Here is a 21563-nt window from a genome sequence, read left to right as displayed (position 1 = left end):
TCCAACAAATATTTTCTCAGTGCCTGGTACCTACAGCACAGTGCTAGGGCTTGTGTAGGAAACAAGGAAGTGTGAAGATCAAGATGTTTTGCTTACCCTGGCTGATTCTATTCCCGGTCAGGCTGCATGCCTAGGTTATGGGTTCCGTTCCCAGTCAAGGTGCATGCGAGAGGCAACCAATCAGTGTCTCTCTCATATCGATGTTTCCTTTCCCCTCTGTCTAAAAATACATAAATAAAATCTTTTTTAAAAAAAAGATGTTATCCTTAAGTACCTTATGACTTAATAAGAGAGTAAAGACCCTCATATGACAATAGTATCTTGGTGCTTCCCCAGGGTATAGGGGCCGTTTGCTCAACTGTGCAGAGTGCTACCAGGAGAGCAGAGGCAGAGATGGCTCACTGCCACATGGAATGACCATAGAGGTGGTTTTGAGCTGTGCCTTGAAAGGGAGGCAAGTCTGAAAAGTGATAAAGAAAGGGAAATGGTCCAGGAAAAGGATTTATAAGCATGGAATGGGAATCCAACATTCTGTTTAGGGGTGTGGTCTGTGCTGCCCACAGGAGGCCAATGTACAGGGGCACCAGGAGACAGTAAGATGGAAATGGAGAAACCCCAGAATGTGACAATAGAAAGAAACTCAGAATCTTCCGTGTCTACAGTTCCTTTTTGCCTAGAACACCATAAGAGCACCCTGGCTGGCTTGCTTACCCAGGCTGTAGAGCTCTCTTCTTTTTTGAACTGAAAAACACATGGGAATCAGGGTAGGCTAACTGTTACAACAAACAATCCCCAAATATCAGTAGCTTAACATTGCAACCCAATGTAGCTAGCATAGAGCCTCCGCTACACACAGTCATTCAGGGACCCAGGCTCCTTCTATTTTGTGGCACCACCATCTTCAACCACAAGACCTAAAAGACAGCATGGAGAAGGCACACCCACATTCCATGGGCAAGAACCAGTCACATGGCCTTACCTGGAAGCCAAGGGGCTGAGATGTAGTTTAATTGTGTGCCTAGGGAGAGGAAGTGGGTTTGATGAGAACCCAGCCTCTATGATAGCCTCTTTATCCATAACCCTCATCTTAAACTGATACCTGACTTAAGAAGTGAGAAACAGGCATAAAGAGCAACTGGTGGACATGAGGGGACAACAGGGGCCTGGCAGGGCCAGAGCTGCAGGTCCTGATCTAGATCCTTCTCCTAGCCATGTCCTTGTACATCAAATGGGCCCAGAGTGCTGGTAGATCTCCTTAGCATCTCCCTTACCTCAGTTTCCTTATCTGTCCCACAGGAACTGTAATTTGGTCCTTTAGACAAGTGATGGGAAGAGCAACCTGCTCCTGATATCCCCACTGTGGAACAAGGGCAGCCTGCAGCCTGGGAGACAGCTACTCAGCCCCTCCTTTGTCCCTCTGATGTCCCCTGTGCAATTGAAGAAGAAGCTAAAGAACAGTATGTTATTACAGTTTCTCCATACCGTAATGTCATCGGGAAGCCCTGGGCCTCTGGGCAGCCCCCTGGCAGCCCCATCACTCTTCCCAGCTGCATGGAGCCTTACATTTAGACCATGCTGGAAAGGGCAGGAAGCAGTCTAACAAAACAAATGGCAAGGCAAGACCACTCATCAGCAGCTCTTCAAAATGATCTAAACTTCTGACTTCTGATTTAAATCCACATCCTCTGTGGCCAAAAACATAAAACACAAGTTGAGGAAAAACTAAAATGAAGGCATGGGTGCCAAGAATTAGAGGAGAGGAACAAAGGGACAATACCAAGTTGAGCACCAGCCAGGTGGGCTGACTTGCAGCCAGGCTGGGTCCTTCTCATTATGCATTGCTCAGAACTTCTACCTTCCATTACTAAACTGCCCTGAAATGGGACAGGAAGTTTGACAGCTAATCCAAGAACAAATCCCAGAAGTCTACCTGCTCCTGCTTGCCCATCACCTTCACTACTTCAAAGATAAGGATCTTATAGGGGCAGGGGTGTGCGTGGGGGATAAGTAGGCGAGGAGACCTGGCTTTATATTCCAATGTTCTCTTCCAGCTCTTTTAGTAAGAGGCCTCCATGGGCCAGTGTCTGTTGTCAAATAGTGACTGGTACTGTGAGGGAACCAGAAGTGGTCGGGCTGCTCCTGTAGCTGTGGGTCAGGGGCCACATGACCAGATGGTAGTGTGAAGGGAAGGAGGCAAATCCCTGGGGGAGATGACAAGATGTGTCAACAGAGCTGAAGGGCTCTGGAGATATTAGGGTGCAGTTCAGAACTGCCTGAGGCCTATCCCGGCACACCTCGAACACCTGTGTCTTGAAAAGGAGCTCACTTCCAGATAAGCCAGCAGTCACCTCTACACGGGGCATCATATGACCAACCGCTCTGATGCAGGTCCAGACCCTTTTATGGTAACAGATCTGGGTGTTGCAGCCAATCGTTTCCTCTGGGTGAGTAAGTTAAAAGAAGAAAAACGAGGCAACCTTGCCCTACAATACAGCTAAGTATTTAATTCCCTTTTAATGTCTGCATTATTAACACCAGTATTTCAAAGCAATATTTTTACTTTCAAGCAACTTAACTATGCAATTCAGCATCTCAATTACTGGGGTCATTATAACTGAAAAACTGAAGCCATTCTCCCTCCCTCCCCTCTCCTGCCCCTGACAGTGCCTCCTTTCCATAAAGATTCTATAAAGAGTAATCGCAGCTCCAGAAAGCCCAAATACCCACTCCAAATGGCTCAGAGGTGAGGCCCTGGTGGGGTTTTCAAGCAGCCAGGGGGGCTGCTGCAATCTGCATTTGGTGTGGAATGAGTGACAGCTGGCAGGTGGGTGTTAAAAGGGTCATCAACTCCCTGGGGGATGGCACTGGCCAAGCCACAACCCAGGCAGTGCCTATTAATGCGCCCAGAATGGTGCTAGGTGACCCACAAGCCAGGGAGCACAGACTCGGGCTCCAACCACCCACAGGCATGGGGGTGTGGGGAGTGGGGGGCTAGGTAAAACAAGCCAGAGAGGACCCTAGAGCCCCTCAGGAAACTCTAACACGTACAGAAACACATCATGCACACAGTTCACAATCATAATGCTTTAAGGAGGCCAGAAGAGGCATCAAGTGGGCAAAAGCATGGACTCTGAAGCCAGTCAGCTGGGGTTCAAGTCCAGGCTCTGCCACTTACCAGCTGGCAAACCTGGCAAGTCCTTATCCTTTATGTGTCTCAGTTTCCATTTCTGTAAAATGGGGATAGTAGTAGTACTTATCTCAGAGAGCCATTGTTAGAACTAATGAGTCAATATGTGTAAGACATTTAGAATAGTGCCTGGCACATAGCAAATACTCAGTAAATGTTAATTTATCACTACAATTCCCACTTTAAGATGAAGAACTGACACTCAGAGCAATTAAATAACCCACCCAAGGTTGGCTGCCTCTCTCCCTGGAAGCTACCCTTGACCCTCAAGTGAGTTGGGTCTCTCTCGAACACAAGCCCCTCCATGACACCCAGACCCCACTTCCAGCCCAGTGATGGTGGACCCTGCACCCTGACTAGATCTCTCCCTGGCACTTATCACACCTGAAATTATCTTGTTCATTTAGTAAATGGCTTCATACATATGATGCACTATTATTATTGTTAGTGTATGTCTGCTTGGTTGTTATCTGTCTGCCCCCACTTAAATGTAAAACCCCCCAGGATCAGGGCCCGCATCAGTCTTGTCCACCATAGCTCAGGGCTGGCTTCATGGGTGTGTGATCTGTGCAGTCACACAGGGCGCTGTGTTCTGAAGGACCTCACATTTGGTTTAATGCTCTGCTATTACTGTCCTGAAATTCTCAATAATTTTTTAAAACAGAGCTTCACATTTTTTATTGCATGGGCCCCCCTCTCCAATTATATAGTTTAGTCCTAAATGAATGAATGAGGCCCTGGCTGCTGCAGCTCAGCGGGTTGACCACCGGCCTGTGAACCAAGGGGTCACCGGTTCTATTCCCAGTCAGGGCGCATGCCTGGGTTGCGGGCCTGGGTTGAGGGCCAGGTCCCCAGTTGGGGGCATACAAGAAGCAACCACACATTGGTGTTTCTCTTCCTCTCTTTCTCCCTCCCTTCCCCTCTCTTTAAAAATAAATAAAAATTTTTTTTAAAAAAAGAAAGAAATGAATGAGCAAGCCCACATTCCAACCCACATCTGTAAGACTCCAAAACCTCACTACTGAACCACCAAACAAAAATATGCCTCCGATGAAGGCAAGAGCATTGAGTAGGGCAATCTGGACCAGGGACAACCCCATCCTGACCCAGAAGATGCTGTACTGGGGAAGGGAGAGCCTTCGAAGGAGGTATTGGTTTGGGTTTCCCCTGGAGTCCAGTTTTTCTTCGCAACCTGTCATTGCACTTGTGCCTCAAGTGGGGTGAAAACCATTTGCTGCCACCTAATGTTACTCTTCCTCTTGCTGAACACAGAGGGACCTCAATTTCTGCCTCCCAGGATAGCTGTCTTTGGCTAGCCAGGTGTTCTTCAAAGTAACAGCTGTGGCAGGACTTCTGGCAGTGACAAGGCCTCGGGGCACACACCACAGCCCTGGGTGCCTGAGGCTTGACAGTAAATAGACACAACCCTGGCCTGCTGGGCAGCGGAGCAGCCACCAAAACTATATGTCTGCAAATACAGTGAGATGGAGCAGCAAGGTGTTATTGGGCTGGAACATGGTGGGGATGCCCTTGAATATATTTTCCACTCCCCCTGAACTCTCCTTATCTCAGGTGGGCAATCCCCACCCCAAACTCACTTCAAGTGGGCATTGAACAGGTTGGGTCCCCACATGTTTTCATTCAATAGATCTTCACTCTTAACACCTCCAAAACAGCTCAAAGCTGGTCCGTGTTAAAACCACTCATTGATTTTTCCTCAGATTAGTCTCCTCCCTCTTCCTCTCTCCCATTCCTGCACCAGTCCTGGTTCTTGAGGCTCAGTGTCCTTCTATTCCCACCCACCCAATCCTAACCATTCTTCAAGGCCCAGCCCAATGGCATCTCCTTAGATGCCACCCCTGATCTTTCTCCCCTGCTCCCCTGAACAGCTGGAAATAGTTTAAATAGTTTCTTTCTCCAAACTCTCTAGCATTTTCTAACACTTTGATGTAAGCCCTTGTTGCTTTTAACCTTGTGTTTTGGTTGTGTACTCACTTCTCTACTCAAAGCAAGAGTCTCCTGGAGAACCCTTGACAAAACAGGCAGGGCAAGAAGAAAGAGGTTTGGGGGAAGTTAAGTATTTGTATGTATGGGGCAGTCCTGGCTAAATGCAGGACAGTGAAGATGCAGAGGGCTGAGGCTTTCTTAAGGAAAATCTGGAAGGTAAGAGTATCTTTTAAAAAGAAAAATCAGGACATGCTACATGATAATGCAGATGGAGGTGTGTAAGTGAAGCCTTGGTTTAAAATTTTAAAAAAGTTTTTCCAAGTATTTTCATTCCAGCTAGGAAATCTGTGCCTCCCAAGGAAAAGTGCCTGGCTTGGGGAGGGGGCACTCAGGAGGGATTTAATAGGGGCTCGGGAGAGAGCGGGGCGCACTAAAGAAGGAATTGTAGCAGAGTACCAACTGGTAGTGACAGGTACACGGCTGTGAAGAGAGAGAACGAGGCAGGAGGTGGGATGCAAACCACGTGTGCGCGCTACGTGATTAAAATTCAAATACATCTTCGTCGATTAACAACGAGTACTTACATGCCAATGCACTCATTTACACAAATTACAGTTCTCCGAGGAGGGTTTTTTAGTCTGGAGCTTGCGCAATCATTGAAAAAGTAAAGCTGTCCCTGGGGTTTCCACGTCGGACTTGCCCCTGGTTGCTGGGCGGATTCCAGGAAAACGGTGCCTGAATTAGCTCTGCTCGCAGACACAGCCCAGCAGCGCCCCTAACCGGGGAGCGGCGGGGCGCCAGCAAAGTCGCGCATGCTCACTCCTCCCTCTCGCCCCTCCTCTTCGGGAAGCCTGCGAGCCTTAGTGCGCAAGCGCCACATGTCCTGCTGACCCCCCCCCTCCCTCCAGGGCGGGGACAAGCGGGGCTCAACATGGCCGCCAGCCGCTATCGACGTTTTCTTAAGCTCTGTGAGGAATGGCCCGTGGACGACACCAAACGGGGCCGAGACTTGGGCGCTTACCTTCGGCAGCGGGTAGCACAGGCCTTTCGGGAGGGAGAGAACACCCAGGTGACCGGACTGCGGGGTCCACCTTCGGCGGGGAGGCGGTTGGGGCGATGGGAGGAAAGAACGAGGCGGGGACGGAGTCAACTAGCGCGCACTTGGCGACGCCGCGCATGCGTGCACCTTCCCTCCTGGCCACCTGTGCGCGCGGGCTCTACTATTCCCCGGGGAGCCTGAGAGGGAGGTGACCCTACCTTCTATTCATTGATCTCATCTGGCTGCGCCTTGGAATTATTGGAGAAGCTTTTTAAAAACCGGGATATCCGGACCTTTCAACTTTATTATATCAATCTCTGGGAATGGTGCCTTGGCCCTAGTATTTTAAAAAGCTCTCCAGAGGATTCAAGGTTCAGCCAGGGTTGAGACCCACACCACCAGTCGTAGGCTTGTATCTCCCCTGGCAGGATCCCATTACCTAACAGTGCTGTGTGCTGACTAAGCTGATCAGGGCTAAGATCCTCTGCAGGGTCCCCCCTAAGCTTTTACATGTTTCCTGGGCCCCTGTGAATCCGTGTAGCAGGTTTGAGTCCTCAACCAAGCCCCTGTGTGTGAGTCCTGGACTTAATGTTCTTGCTCTCCTCCAGGTTGGTCCAGAGCTGGGATTCATTCATTTGTACATGACTTATTTACTGAGCACCCACCACGTTCCAGGAGATAGCAATGAATTAGCTGAGGTCTTACTGCATGAAGTTTAAGTTCACATTTTAGTTCAGGCCACAGTAAGCAAGCAGACATATGTAAGACAGTCTAGGTAAGTACAACTGACCCTTGAACAACGTGGGGGTTAGGGATACGGAGACCACCCCTAGCAGTCAGAAATCCACTTTTTTTTTACTCTGCCCCTCCAAAAAATTACAAATAGCCTACTGTTGCCTAGAAGCCTTACTGATAACATAAACAGTCAATTAACATATTTTGTATGTTTATGTATTATATACCATGTTCTTACAATAAAGCAAGCTACAGAAAGACAATGAGAAAATCATAAGAGGAAATACATTTACAATACTGTACATATTTATTGAAAAAAAACCTCTGTATAAGTAGACCCCTGTAGTGCAGGCCTGTGGTGTTCAAGGGTCAACTGTACAATGATGGATATAAAATAGAGTAGCATATAAAGGGGTAATATTAGTTATAATAGATAAGGCCGCTGAGGAGGTGACACATAAATGAGACCTAAGGGAAGAAGAGCCAACAATGTGGGAAAGGCATTTCAGACAATGCAAAGGTCCTGAGGCTGGAAGCCAACTGGCATATTAGAGGACAGAAGGCAGTAGTTGCTGGAGAGTAGCACATGAAATGGAATTTGCTAAGAATTAAAGTCAGAAGAGGACAGGAGCCAGGCATGATAGGGTCTTATAGGCTCCGGTTAGGAGTTAGATTTTTATCATAAGGCCAGTGAAAAGTCATTGGGTGTTTTAGTCAGGACTGACATGACCTAATTTACTTTTTTAAAAAAATTACTCTGATTGTATGTGGTGAGTGGATTACAAGGGACAAGAATAAAATAAGACTAGAGAAAAGGCCACCATGGTAGCTCAGGCAAGAAAAGGTGATGGCTTGGATGAGGGCAGCACTTGAGATGGAATGGGCTGCATTTGGGTTGCAATGGAAAGGGTGCATCACAGAACTTGCTGATATATTGGGTGTGGGGTAAAGAAAATGAAGAACCAAGGATAACACCTAGGTTTTTGTGGCCTGAGCAACTGGGTAGAGGGTGGTACCATCTACTGAGATGGGAAACACTAGATGAGGAACAGGTGGGATGTGGGAAAAATATCTTTGAGTTTGGTGTTAGACATGTTAGACTTGACATGCTGAGTGGACTTAATTCCAAGTGGAAATGTCAAGTAGGCAGTGCAGTATTTGAGCCTGGGGCTCAGGCAAGAGGTCAGAGGTATGAACGTCATACATACACAGCCTGAAGAAATGACTTGCAAAATTTAGCCATACCAGTCAAAGTAGGAACTTGTTTTTTTGACAACTTAGCCCAGTATAGGGCCAAGCCAGACCACCTACTGGAACAGGAACATGTCCAGTGGCATCAATGAAACTGATCACTGAGTGGGTGGTAGGGACGGATGGAGTATGTCTCAGAGCTTTGAGGGGCAGAGCTACACTACACCAGAGGTTCCCAACCCCCAGGCGGTGGACTGGACCAGTACTGGTTCATGGCCTGTTAGGAACCGGGCCACAAGGGAAGGAACCCACCCCCACCCCCTGCCTGGGCCCTACCTCCTGTCTCTGTACCCCCACCGCCCTCACCTGGCCCACTCAACAGGAGGTGGACCTCAGGGACAAGTGAAGCTCACCTGAGCTCCACCTCCTGACCCCCGCCCCCGTTTCTGTGGAGAAACCAGTCCCTGTTGCCAAAAAGGCTGGGGACCGCTGCACTACACTGAGGTCCCTCTCACCTCTTGGTCTTCACTAGCCCAAAGCATAAAGATTTTGAAGGGAAGGACCATATCTAGTCCCAACTCTGCAAACCCTATAGACTTTCTAGGGCTCTGCTCCCTACATAGTTTTAGTGTGAGCTGAGAATAGAAATGTTGCCATCTTTATCCCCCCACATAAAAAACAGTCGGTAAATGTCTGAATGAATAAAGAAATGGTTGGTTACAGCTCATGAGACCTATCATTGGAATCCAGTTGCATATGAGAGAGATAATGAGGCGTGGGAGGGGAATATTTGTGTGTTCTGTGAAGTTGTGTGGTGAGAATTGATTTGAGAGCTGACTGTAGGGAACTAACTGCAGGAACCACAGCTGGGACAGAACCTGGCCCTTACCGCCAAGAAGCAGACACATGACTTACTCTAATGAAATTCAAATGGTAAACCCAGCCAGCAGAGAGACCAACATAGGCTAGATCCTTGGGGATGTGAGAGTGACATTTACCTAGTTGGCTGTAAGTGTAAGGTGAGCCAGAAAAGGAGGATGGAGCTTTCTCTTTGGGAGTTGTCATCCTTAGCCATCACCTACGGAGACAGTTCTGATCATGCAGTTGCCAAATTTGTTGGCTTCCCAGGCCCTTGAAGCACCCCTTGGCTCAAGACCATACCCGCACAGAACATCCCTGTCCCCCTGCCTTTTCATGCCTCCTCCTCCCAGTCACTCTTCTGACCCCACTTCCACCCATGCCCAGGTGCAGCTCCAAAGTCTCCACCCCTCAAAGTGAGGGACTCATCGCCTCTCACTCTGCGAACTGTCACTGCAGTGAAACTCAAGACCTTTCTCGCTACATCTGTCCTGTTAGCCAGGCCTGGCAACCAGCTCCCCTCTGACCTCCTGTAACTGGCACTCAGTTGCATGTCACCCAGGGCCGTGTTTGATTTTTTAAGATTGAGCCTGTCTTGTCTCAGCAATTGCCAGCTTCTCCAGGGCTGAGCCTGGGTGTTTACATCCTCTCACAGCCTCCTAGCAGAGTTCTGTACATAGTAGGTGCTCAAGAAATACATTTTCTATTGAATTAAGGGAATAGGCTTCCATAACAGAATGGAACTCCTTTCTGCAGTTCATTACCAAGTCGTGAAAACCTTTTTTCATAGATCCTCCTGGACTGAATCCAGCTCTACCTTAATTAGCAAAGCAATTTGCGACACCCTTTCCCAAAAGTGCCTGTGCGTCCCTTTGTGTGATTAGAATAGGGGCTGCTGTACCAATTGCTGTCACCACCCAAAATTCAATTTTGAAAATTGGAGTCAGTGCCTCCAGCACCAACATAGATGTGTATGTATAAAAATTTAATATGGGAAAGAGAAATTTACTGATGGCTGAGCAGGCGAAATGCAAAGGAGCAAAAATAGAGCCATAAAGGACACTTTGTCAGTTGAACATCTATTTTATTCACATTTAGAGAGCAGAGCTGAATTTTTCATAATGTCCCCCTGCTGCCTTTTTCAGACCCAGCACTGCCATTAGTCCTCAGATGTCCATAATCTCATTAGGTGTGAGTGCAGAATCGAGTAATTTAAAGCTTGTGTATAAGGACATTTCTTTAAGTGCATGGTACATTTCATCAGGAAAAGTGTATATTTCAATACCCAGGAATGTTTGTCCTGGAATCTGAATAAAGTGTAGTAAACAAGACAAATTGCTGAGCTTGGCTTGGGTGTTACTGGAAACAGGACGTGGCCGTGGCTCCATCTCCTTAGGCAATAAGAATGGGCTAGACGTTGCGCAAACTCATAACCTCCACGGAGCCACTTCCATAGCCTCATAGAGACACCTTCGGACCTCAAATGGGAAGTTGGGTGACAAGTTCATTTTTTGGTGATTGGTTATTTATAGGTGTTTAGCTGTTTGGTTCCTGGTTCCTTCTCAGATTGTTAATTGAGCTCCAGGCATTATGTGAAATAGCTAAGACTGTCTTTGTTACTTAAGGAATTTTAAAACGTTAAGACGTTAAGGGAGCCCAGAGGGTCACTGTTTTTTTCACTCAAACCCTCTGCTCTTTGTTTACTCCCTCCTCACTGTCCTCACCCTCTGAGGGTATGGTAGGAGGTGGCTGAGCAGCCCTCTGAGAAACTAACTCTCAACGTTAGAGAAGTTAGAAGACAAGCAGGAGAGGAACTGCATTGGCAAGATTTCTGATGGCAAACATCTGGTGGGAACGTGGGGTCACCGAGGAAGTGCTGTCTCAGTGGTCCAGCCGCAGCAGCAGGAGTCCCGGAGAGAGGCGCTGGGAGGAAGGCAAGTCAGCCTTGTGGGGCCTTTCCTAAGAGCATGGGCGGATGGTGGTAGGAGGGGGAGGTCCAGAAGAGCAGCCCTCGGTGAAAACAGGTGCAGCTGAGGGCTGCTTACTTGGCGGAGACCAGGGGTTGGTGTTTGAGCCCCGCGGAACCAACACTGGACTACTTGGTGACCACTGAGAGCTCTCAGGGCCAGGGCAACGGGTGTGGGCAGGTGCAGAGTGAGCGCTAGTGACTCTACGTCCCTTCGTCACGTCCATTTCTAGCCACACCCCAGCAGTCACAGAGGCAGCACTGATACGCTGATCGTGTCTTTGACTGCCATTCCCTGGACGTGTGCTTGCACTGGTCCTGTGCCTGGAGAGCCTGGCTTCCTCATAGTAACTCCCGCCTATTCCCCACCGGGATCCTCTGGCAGGCCTTCCCTGTGCCCCTGGGCAGCAGCCTGCCTCCTTGAGCCCACAGCACCCTTCATTCCACCATCACCAGGATCGTCCTGAAGTATTCTGTCTCTTTCCCCTCACAGTTTGTGCAGTAGAGGCTGTGTTTATACAACTGTTTACTACTAATAACAGTAACAAGACTAGTCTCACATTCATCAGTGTCCCTGGTCCCAAATTCAGAGCAGCCCAGACATTACCTCAGTTACTCTCACACCACTCAGAATAGGAGCCATTATTATCTTTTCTGTTAAAAGAAAGGTTACATTGGCCAGTAGCTTCAAAAATGTCAGTACTTGAAAGACAAAAAAAGACCCAGGAATTGTCTCAGCTGAAAGGAGACATGTACGGGACAGATATGCAATAGGGGATCCTGGGCCAAGGTTTTTTTTTCTTGTAAAGATCATTACTGAGACAGAATTGGAGTATGGATGTTGGACTAGATAAAAGCGCTGTATCAATGTGAAATTTCCTGAAGTTGATCGCTGAACTCTGGTTATATAAGAGAATGTCCTTGTTCTTAGGAAACATGCTGAAATCTTATGGAGCAGAGGGGCGTTATGTTTCATCTTACTCTCAAATGGATCAGAAGAAAAATGTGTATATGCATATGTGCAGAGTGATAAAGCACATGTGGCAAAAAATTTTTAAGAGTTGGGGGCAGGAGGAGATTGAGGGATTTGCCCAACATCCCAGAGCTGGCTGGTGATGATTCCAAGATTCAGACCAGGCGGTCTGACGCCACTGCTCTCCACAGCCATGGAGAACACTCACTCTCAGGACCAGCACACTGTAGGTCCTCAGGGCATGTCTTTGAACTTTAAAAGCGAACACATCTCTACAGGTATGTAGAGAGCAAGAAGAAGTGCACAGTTATCTTTTGATAATCTACATAATATTCTTTAAAACTTTGTACTGGTGGTGTTCTCCTTTTCCTGTTGTGTCTTGTACCTTTGTTCCTCTAACTCCCATGTAATCTCTTGGTTATGCATGCCCTGCTGAAGACATAATGTTCACTCTGTTCCTCCTGAGTGGGTGCTGCAGAATTCTGTCCCAGCTGGGCTTTCCCTGGAAACACAGCCCACCTGGCAGGGGCTCAGAACTCAGCCACAGTCACACAGTTTTCCATCAATTCTTTTCAGCCCTTAGCCCTGATCCACTCAGGTAATGCCTTTGATTAATATTTAACAAACACTGGCTACCTCCTCAGCCCATAATCCTTTCTTTTCTGATGCACTACCAGGCCATTTTCCTGATGAATGGCCTGAACCCAAGGATGGCTCAAGTAAAACGAATGATCTTTTTGTTTGCTGTAAAGTGGGAACCTCATTTGACTCATACATAGAGGCAGAAGCAGAGCTGTCTTATTAAAACACTTAAGTAGTGATTTATTCATGCTCTGCCTTCTTCAAGAAAGGATTTATTGGGTTGGCCAAAAAGTCTGTGTGGTTTTGTCCGTAAAAGACACATTTTTCATTTTCACCATAACTTTATTGATTTGGATATTTTAAGTATGACTTATTTCCCACATGGTATAACATTGATTGTTCTCAATTAATTGATTTGATTGCTGTCAGCTTCAGCTGGTCTACCTGACTGTCCATCAGAGAAACGTCCAGCATGAAACTTTGGAAAACACTTCAGACACACTATCAGTCACAGCACCTTCTCCATACACTGCACAGATCTTTTCTTTTTTAGATTTCAGTTATGTTTTTACCTTTCCTGGAATACTAAAGCATAATATGCCAAAAATGTTGTGTATTTTCTTCCATCTTCACTATTAAAATGGCTCAACAAAAATTCACTAGTTTGGATAAGTTTTTTTTTAATCCTGATTCGACAGCTGTTACAATGCAATCTAACAGAATTGTTTTGAATGACGTTAAAGACAACTAAGTGCTACTAGAGCCATTTTATGAGGAGGAGAAATGAACTTTTTGGCCAACTCAAGTAAATTAGAAAAATTCATCATTCAAATTCTGGGGGAAAAAAAGAGGAAGTTTTGTTCTGGGGAGCTTTCGGAATTCTTGGCTGAATAATGTAAGGGGCTACAGATAAATTCAGTAAGGGCAGAGGGAAGGGTTAGAGTTTTAAAAGAGGTAGGAGAGGTAAATAACCACCTTTCATCTGTGTCTTCCCTGGAATTTCCAGCAGAGACATCCCTGTCTTGGGCACCCAAAATATTTCTCCATTTTCCCTTCTCTATTTACAAGGCCTCAGTGCTTGGGGCCTTGTCCTTTCTAGCAGGACCTAACTGAACTCTGTCTCAGTCCTCCTCAACTCACCTATCTCATGGTAACGCTTAGTCCTTCATGTTCTTTCCTCGAAAATTTCAACAGCTCCCCAGTTAATCACAGTTGAAGGCTCAGGTGATTTTTTTTCTTTTTTTTTTTTTTTTTGCCTTTCATAAAGTGTCTTTAATGTATTTCATATTGAAGGTTTAACTCAAAAGGTTTTCTTTTTCTCCAGCTCAGGTTCTTTTATCTGCATCTTCAGGCCCTGCACCAAATGGGCTGGTGTGAAGCATAGATAGCATCCTTGCCTCCCCTGCCTTGCTCACGCCATCCCCTCCACCAGGAAGGCTAACTCTTGTGTATCCTTCAGAACCCAGTTTAGTCTTACTTCTGCCATTCACTGACCACTTGCTTATGGGGACACCCGCTCCTCTGACTTCTTGGAGCCCACACTGCCCCTAGCATTCTTTTTGTGAGGAATGCCCATCCGGTATTGCATTTTCATTGTGGCATTTCCCACTGCCACTGGTGTGTGGGTTCACAAAGCGCAGACAGATGCTCACAAACCTCTTTTTGGCAGTTGATTGATCAGAGCTTTTCCACAGATTGGAGACCTGATGAGGTGGAGCCATTACTCCAAAAAGGTGATTTCTGTTGAATAATAGTGAGTGGGGAGTTAGAGGACTTAAGCCGAGGTTGCTTCCTGTGGAGCAGAGGCTAGTGCTGAGCTGTTGCCCTGCTTTATGTGAATGCCTTATTGAAGGAGGGTGCTTCCTGGAGATACAGGCTGGTGTGGGAGGCAGGGCTTGTTTGCTCACTGCCTTGGGGGTTCTTTGTTTTTCAGATTGCAGAGCCTGAGGCCTGCGATCAGATGTACCAGAGTTTAGCACGAATCCATTCAAACTATTACAAACACAAGGTGAGTGGGCCAGTCTTGTATACCTCCAGCCCTCTGACCGGAGAGAACCTATAAGAACAAGTGAAAATCTGATTATACAATGTTTTATAAAGAACTGCAGTTTTGCTACTTTCAAATGTAACCAGTAATTTCAACCAAGCCAACAAAGGCACCTGGTAGAGGCTTTTAGGTCACTTAAGTGAAAGCTATTTATAATCTTGAATAAAAGCCATGTATTTTATATGCCAGTGTGTGCTTCTGGGTGTATCTGATCACTAACTGTTGGATCTTAGATTTTCCATCTACTCTGGTGGAAGTGGCATTCCCCTACACTCTGGTGACAAAGATGGGGTGACTGGGAAAGTCCTGTTAGAACTGAGCTTGTCCTCAGCCCTTTCATGATTACTGTCAAATTCCATTAAGTGTGGTTTACCTAGACTTGAAAAATGTGTTCAGTAACTCCTCAAATATACAGGGTGGGGCCAAAATAGGTTTACAGTTGTGTGTACACAAAACACAAAGTTTATTCTTGCAACATTATTTGTTAATTATTATATTATTTTCTATACGAACGACTGTGAACTTACTGTGGCCCCACCCTCTACGTGGCCAAATGCCTAGCCTCGCAACTCAAAATGTGGTTCAAGAGCTGCAGCCAGGGGCATTGCCTAGGGGCTGGTTAGAAATGAGAACCGTGGGCCCACCCATCCTCCTGAGTCACAGCTTGCCGTTTCCCCAGACGGATTCCTGTGCTTGTTCTGGTTGCAGCTGCCTGCCGCTTTGATGCGGGTTCTTGCGAGGCCACGTCTTTGACCTCCAGGTGGCGCTGCTCTTCTTGCCGGGTCTCTGGTCTCTGGACACTCGCCGCCCAGGGAATGCTGACAGAGCCAGGCTTCTCCTGGAATCATCAGGTTGCAGGCTATGCTGCAGAACTAATCCTGTTTCCCCTCCCTTCTCTCCCTCGCTGCCCCGTGTGACCAGTACCCTCGCCCCAGAGACACCAGCTTCAGTGGCCTGTCCTTGGAAGAGTACAAATTGATCCTCTCCACAGGTATTGAAAGCATAGCTGCCCTTTCTGGTTGGTTTGCAAATGTTCTTTGAGTGGCCAAAGAGAATTGTTTAATAAGACAGCTTTGCTTGATGGAAAGTCTTGTGAAATAACCCAGAGGAATTCTGGCGCTACAGGGCTTATACTTTGGCCATAGAATATGGAGAAGGTCAAGGCATCATTTACAAAAAGAAAACCCATCTTTAGAGTTTTTAAATTCAAGGCTAGGCAGCAAGAAATAGGGGAATATGTATTTGTGAAATGGAAGTAGTTGAAATCAGGATGCAAGGGAAGTAATTTTATTTTTATGGTCCTAAGGGGGCTTTATGAACAATGAGGGTTTTAATTAAAACAAAAAGCCATTCAGTAAACACGTATGGGGATACACACAAAGAGTTATCTGACCGAGGAGACATGGTCTGTGGGTTAGACGTGGGTTTAGCTGGGTATGTTTTGGAGTCATCGACAGACCGCGCTTAACAAGAAAGGAAATACCCTGCCTAGCCCGTCCCCTCCTTACTTCCCATCTCCATTGTCACTGACAGAGGGAGCCTGGGTTGAAGTAGGCAGGTTCTGGAAAATTACTATTTTTATTGCCAAGCATATAATATACAAAAATAGGCTAACCTTTTCTGAGAGGGCATAGCCCTGAACCATCCACCTTCTGGTGGTACTCTAGAAATTTCTCTTGTTCCTCTGGCAGCCTTCAACAACTATGTTTTAGGGTTTTGGCCTTCCAGAAAACTCTCCCGAGCAGATTCAAACCTGGTGGTGTCACCTGCTATCATACCAACTCTGATCCTATTTTCATTACAGTACCTGGAAAACTGGGTGAAGATACTTTTGCCCAGCAGGATCACTTTATTGTCCAGTTTTCAAAAATATACACATATATCTAAATTTACTCCTATGTCCCCGGCCCATGAAATTACCAGCATTGATGCACAATGTCATTGTGAGGACCCGTAGAGTTTGAGCGAAGTTTGGACTTGAAATTAGAATGGAACTAAGTTCTGGAGGGATGCCTCTGTGTGGGGAGGAGTTGGGCCACAGTACAGGAGGAGAGCTGTAGACTCCCAGCCACCGGCCTGTGCCCCAACTTGTTCTGGCGAGGTCAGCTTCAGGAAATTTGCTGATAATTTGTCCTTGCCAGAGTCCTTGTATTTTTGTTGTGACTGTATGGAATGAACTTACCAAGTGTTTCGTCTGACATGCCAAGAAAACACCTTGCCGTGTTTGTAGTGAGAGGTTTTGAGGCCTGGGGAATGGCCTTGGTCTGGGTTCCAAGTGTGTCCACCCTTGGCTTAGGCTCTTGGGAGACTAAAGAGACCTCATGGCTTATAACTGATCAGGGCTCCATCCTTCAGCATCCTGCTTTGTGCCCCACAATGGAACCTGAATTTCTGGGACGTCCCAGGGTGGGATGCTGGGCTTGTGGCTGAGGGAGAATACGTGTCCTAATTTAGTCAAGAAACCACTGACAGTCAATGTTAATGAGCAATGCAAGTCACCTTTTTGTTCAGAAAAGCTATTCCTTTTCTCTAGAAGTTCTGTTAACATTAAAACCCAGGCTATGAAATTTAGACATTATGGGAAAACCTAAATTTAATATACAAGATTAGGTATAGAATTTTAGCCCTGGAGAGACTTTAGACCAGTGGTTCTTGACTGAGGGCAGTTTTGCCCCCCAGGGAACATGTGGCAACATCTGGAGACATTGGGAGTGGGAGGTTCTGCTACTAGCATCTAGTGAGTAGAGGTGAAGAAGCTGCTAACCATCCTGCAGCCACACAACAAAGAATTATCTGGTGCAAAATGTCAATAGTGCCAAGACTGAGAGACCCAGCTTTGGTTCCTTAGGGGCAGTGTGTGCGCACGCTTAAACAAGGGCCGCGTCGCCTTGCACCCGCTCCCCACTGCCTTTGGAGCTATGAAGATGGCCACCTTTCTTGGGTGCAGGCCAGATGCCAGGCAAGCTACCGCCCTGATTTCTGTTAATCCTCACAACTTTCGAGGCAGGTATTTTTATCTCTGCTTTGCCGATGAGGAACCTGAGGCTCAGAGCATAATTTGTGTGAGGGGACTCAGTGGGGAAATGATAGGTGGAGATTCTGGCTCAGGTCTGTCTCCCTTCCTGGTACCTGCTCAACCCCACAGCATATGGTGGACCCACACTGCCCAGGTTCAAATCCCACCCAGCTCTACCCCTTCGTTAGTTGTGTGACCTGAGCAATTTACTTAACTTCTCTCTGCCTCAGTTTCTATGTCTGAAAAATGGAGACAGTAGTGTGTGTGGCTTAGGCCATGTTTTGAGATAGCATCTGGGTCTGTGGGTTGCTTAGCTGACAGCAGTGTTTCTTTGCCCGTGCATGTGGGGCCGGACGTAGGGGGCGTGGCTTAGACACTGATGGTGTGAGGGTGCTGTGTGCTGGGTGCAGTCCACACTGGCAGTTATACTTCCCTATGGCCTATCTGATTAGCTTTTCAGAGGCTGGGTCTACACTTCCCTTTTTCAGGGACATACTGTGTGAAAAGCAAGGCACGCTCAGGTGAAGGCCTGTGGGAACAATATACGTAATCAAATTTTAGACTTCAGTCTCTCTCTCTCTTTTTTTTTCTTGCCCTTTTGCAGATACCCTGGGAGAGTTCAAGGAAATGAATAAAAGCATGTGGAAGAAACTGCAGGAGAAGTTCACCTCCAGGAGTCCTGAAGAGAAGCATAAGGCCTGGGCCCAGGCTTTATCTCGCCCGCGAACCTAAGCTTGGAGTCTTGTATGTTGCCATCATAAATAAAACTGGTTCCCCTGGCTCCATGGGGGTCTCATCTGCCTCCACAGAGAGGACACCCTATTGCTCCAGAGAAAGCTTCAGCCTGAGAGGGATGCCCTCGAGCATCCGCCCTGCCCGAGTTCAGGGTCAGGGTGGGGTAGTGTCTGGGAGAGGAAACCAGGGACTCGGTCAGGGCCTGAGAAGGAAGGTGACAGAGCCTCTGGGCAAGGTGTTTCCCGTGCAGCCATAGGAGCCCCACCTGTCAGCAGGGGTCTGGCTGGTTCTCCAGCTCCCTTCTGTTGTAGGAGCTTCTGGTAGATAGCCAAAAATAGCAATCAACATCGAAGAAGGCATCCTGTCACAAACAGCAGGAAGTGGTCAGCAGGGATGAGAAAAGTCTGCTCAGCCGCCATTTCCATGACTCAGAAAGACGGAGCTTGGTCCTCTGCCCCTGGCTTTGCAGAAAATCTGTTCCAAATTAGTTTAAGGGACAGTGGAGCTACCGACAAGCCTTGGCCAGTGAGGCCTTGAGTTGTGGTAGCTTCAGCACTCTGTGCGAGGTCTGTGGTTCACCACAGGGCAAGGGTCCCCTGGCAGGGGACACACACGTGTCAGTCACTTTATTGCTTATGGAACCTTAGCTCTTACTGGCAACCTTCACATTTCATACCTGAGCTTTCTTCTGTCAAAAATCAAGCTGAGAAGGGGTAGGGCAGGGGCCAGCATCTTCATGGGGAAGAAGTGGAAGTGGGTTCTTTGGCACATTTGTACCTGGATTCCTCAGTATGTCTTGGAATGCGCACAATAAAATGCACAGGATTATGACCAAAACCAGTTATCCTGCAGTAGGCCATACAGTTCTAGTTCTGTCCAGGGAACCGGAACCCTGTTAGGAATCACTGTGAGACAGTGTCCCTCATCATCTCCTGGGAGCTCAAGGTGAGGCTGGCCCAGCAGGCCACATTAGCCCCCACCACCCCGGGGGGTATAGGAAACAACATCGCTTTCCAATGGACTATATTTCTATTAATTTATTTAAGGTAACAAACATATTAGTTCTCAGGCCAAAGATTTATAAAACATTACATCAAAAGAAAAAAACAAGTGGTCAAAAACCAGCCACTTTAATGCACCCCAGCCCTGTCACTTGGGCCTGTGATTATTCCCCAGGAACCCCAGGAAGAAGCAGATCCCATGAGCAAGACTCCATCCTCGAGGCACCAGTCCACCTGGGGCTGTGCTGAGGGGTGGCCTGGACACAGTGAGGTCTACACTGTCTACAGCAGATCTGAGGCACAGAGGGAGGTGGGCAGGGCTGAGCACAGCCTGGGAATAAGTTAAGTAACAAAGCCCTAGAATCCCTAGAACAGCATTACTTCACCTCCCCGAGAGGCGGCAGCAACAAAAATGTAGTGCTTGGAATAAAGAGGTGACCCCAGTCCTAATCACCCACAGGAGGAATACAAGGAATGTCAGTTATTGCTTTAAGGGACAAAGCAACAATCCTTTAAGAGGACTTATCTTTCTTTAAAGCATTAAGGTAAACTTCAGTCCCAGTGAGTTTGAGTCTTAAGGGCTCTAGGCAGGACTGTCAGCTCTGACTCCACCCTCCATGCTGGTCAGAGCCTGGGTTGGCTTGTGGCAGAGTAGGAGCTAGAGGCTGGGTGGGCACCTAGCCTTGAGAGCTAGTGGGCTGGCTGGGCCACCCAACTGAAGGGAAGGTGCAGTACCCCCAGCCACAGCTGTCAATCCGAGCAGCACCTGTCCAGGCCTTTGATGTGGCCTTCCATGCTCTCCTCAGCGGCTCATGCAATTCTGGACGTCTACAAAGCCCAAACGTTGCCTGCGTTTCCGCTGCTCCGTCATCTGTGGTTAAACAGATACCAACAGGTCAGGCCGCCCAGCGCCCTCTTCCACAGGCACTACCGAGGGGCCTGTGCCCACCCTCCCACCATAGACCTAGCTGCCTTTCAGCATTGGTGGCATGCAAGACCCTCGGGGTGCAGTAAGGATGTCAGCCCCAAACACTTGTCCTCAATTAGCATGTCACAAACCCCTGATTTGGTACAGCTGGGAAACCTCCCCACCTAAAAGGGGCTGCCTAACTTCACTGTCACTGTCAGATGGAAAGGAGGATATGCCAAGGTTCTGCTTGGCTGTATATTTGAGAGGCTCAGGAGTGGGGACTACCACCCCCAGTCTAGCTTTCCACAAAGGGAGTGTGGGTTTGGGCCCTATCTTCTTCCTCAGACCCAAGAACGGGCCAGGAAAAAAGGGGAGACATGAAGGCCCCAGCACCTACTCCCTCCTCCCCCATGGCAGGCTGGGCTGCCCAGTGTGGGACCCAAGGGTGGTGCCTGGATCAGGCTGGGGTGCACACCTGCTCCTTGAGCTCATTGAGTTGCGCAGTGAGGTGGGACACTAGCTTCATGGTGGAATTAAGCTTGTCCTGAAGGATTCGGATCTCGTTCTGCTCACCCTCCCCTTCGTTGCTCACGAGGGACATGGCCCTCATCCGGGGGAACCAGTCCAGGTTCTTGTTCTGAAAACATCACCAGTGGGGTGAGCAAGCTTGGGCCTGGCCCAGGAAGGCCTTGTTGAGAAAGCAGTGCTGCCCCACCCTTGACAAAAGTGCTCCCCAGGGACATGTCATGGGCAAGTGACCTGATCGGGGTCCTCCCTGGGGCCAGTGTGCTGGCAGTGAACCCTCTGCGGTTAAGGCCTAGCACTGTGACAGGCTGACTTCCGTTACAGTGCTATCAGCACCATCTGTTCACTCTCACCAACACCCCTCAGAGGTGGAGGGAGGCCTCTGCACCAGACCCTGAACCTCCTTCCTTCCTTCCCTTCTCTCCCCGCCCCCACACACATGCCCCACACCTCACACCCCAGCACGATGACGGAGCAGGAGGCCTGCCAGGGATGCTGGCATCCGACATGTGTCAGAGAGGCCAAGCCACGGCTCCCAGGACAGAGGAGGAATGGGAGGAGGGCACCAAGCAGCTTTCTGGTTCCTTGTAGCAAGCTGTGAATTCTCAGACCAACTGATACACCTGTACTCAAAGATTATAGACTTAAAAAACACATAGAACTCTTTTCTTTTTTCCCATTAAATAGGTCTTTCCTTTCAGTCTGCAGTTTATCTGTTGTGTGACAATTTGAAGGTGCACCACGTCAGACGGAACTGATGTCCTCCTTCACCCAAAATGCAATCCATATACATTCCCTTGGAATGGTCAGAGCCACGGCCACGGCGGGGGCTGCCCTGCTCCCATGCCACC

At 48.0% G+C, this 21563-nt stretch overlaps 2 protein-coding genes across 4 annotated transcripts in view; one reads left to right on the top strand and one right to left on the bottom strand.

Moving 5' to 3' along the window:
- The first annotated feature begins 6034 nt into the window (after positions 1 to 6034).
- UQCC2 (ubiquinol-cytochrome c reductase complex assembly factor 2) lies at positions 6035 to 18324 on the top strand. Of its 3 annotated transcripts, XM_090282224.1 has the most exons (5): positions 6035 to 6203; positions 14173 to 14211; positions 14412 to 14486; positions 15447 to 15516; positions 18146 to 18324. In XM_090282224.1, the coding sequence occupies exons 1-5, from the start codon at positions 6066 to 6068 to the stop codon at positions 18271 to 18273; spliced, it is 450 nt and encodes a 149-aa protein (XP_090138350.1). In that variant the 5' UTR covers positions 6035 to 6065; the 3' UTR covers positions 18274 to 18324. The 3 variants fall into 3 exon arrangements, with proteins under 3 accessions (XP_090138350.1, XP_090138351.1, XP_090138352.1); XM_090282225.1 differs by lacking the exon at positions 14173 to 14211; XM_090282226.1 differs by lacking the exons at positions 14173 to 14211; positions 14412 to 14486.
- A 974-nt stretch (positions 18325 to 19298) lies between these two features.
- The window catches only part of ITPR3 (inositol 1,4,5-trisphosphate receptor type 3), a 68578-nt gene continuing 66313 nt past the window's right edge, over positions 19299 to 21563 (bottom strand). The window contains exons 57-58 of the mRNA XM_090282223.1: positions 20663 to 20824; positions 19299 to 20148 (exon numbers count right to left, since the gene is read on the bottom strand). Coding sequence (XP_090138349.1) covers positions 20080 to 20148; positions 20663 to 20824 — 231 coding nt within the window. The 3' untranslated portion in view covers positions 19299 to 20079. The remainder of the gene's footprint in view (positions 20149 to 20662; positions 20825 to 21563) is intronic.

This window comes from Furipterus horrens, unplaced genomic scaffold, assembly GCF_987537825.1.
Source record: "Furipterus horrens unplaced genomic scaffold, mFurHor1.1.pri manual_scaffold_6, whole genome shotgun sequence".
In the NCBI taxonomy this organism is placed as follows: Eukaryota; Metazoa; Chordata; class Mammalia; order Chiroptera; family Furipteridae; genus Furipterus; species Furipterus horrens.
The sequence above is the reverse complement of the archived record's forward strand: the minus strand, read 5'-3'. Positions and strand labels throughout refer to the sequence as shown.

Bases quoted from the DNA above. Each gene is read 5' to 3' on its own strand.
- UQCC2 (XM_090282224.1), top strand. From the start codon at position 6,066: ATGGCCGCCAGCCGCTATCGACGTTTTCTTAAGCTCTGTGAGGAATGG. The intron at 6,204-14,172 runs GTGACCGGACTG...GCTTTTCCACAG, and splicing joins GGGAGGGAGAGAACACCCAG to ATTGGAGACCTGATGAGGTG. The intron at 14,487-15,446 runs GTGAGTGGGCCA...CCGTGTGACCAG, and splicing joins CAAACTATTACAAACACAAG to TACCCTCGCCCCAGAGACAC.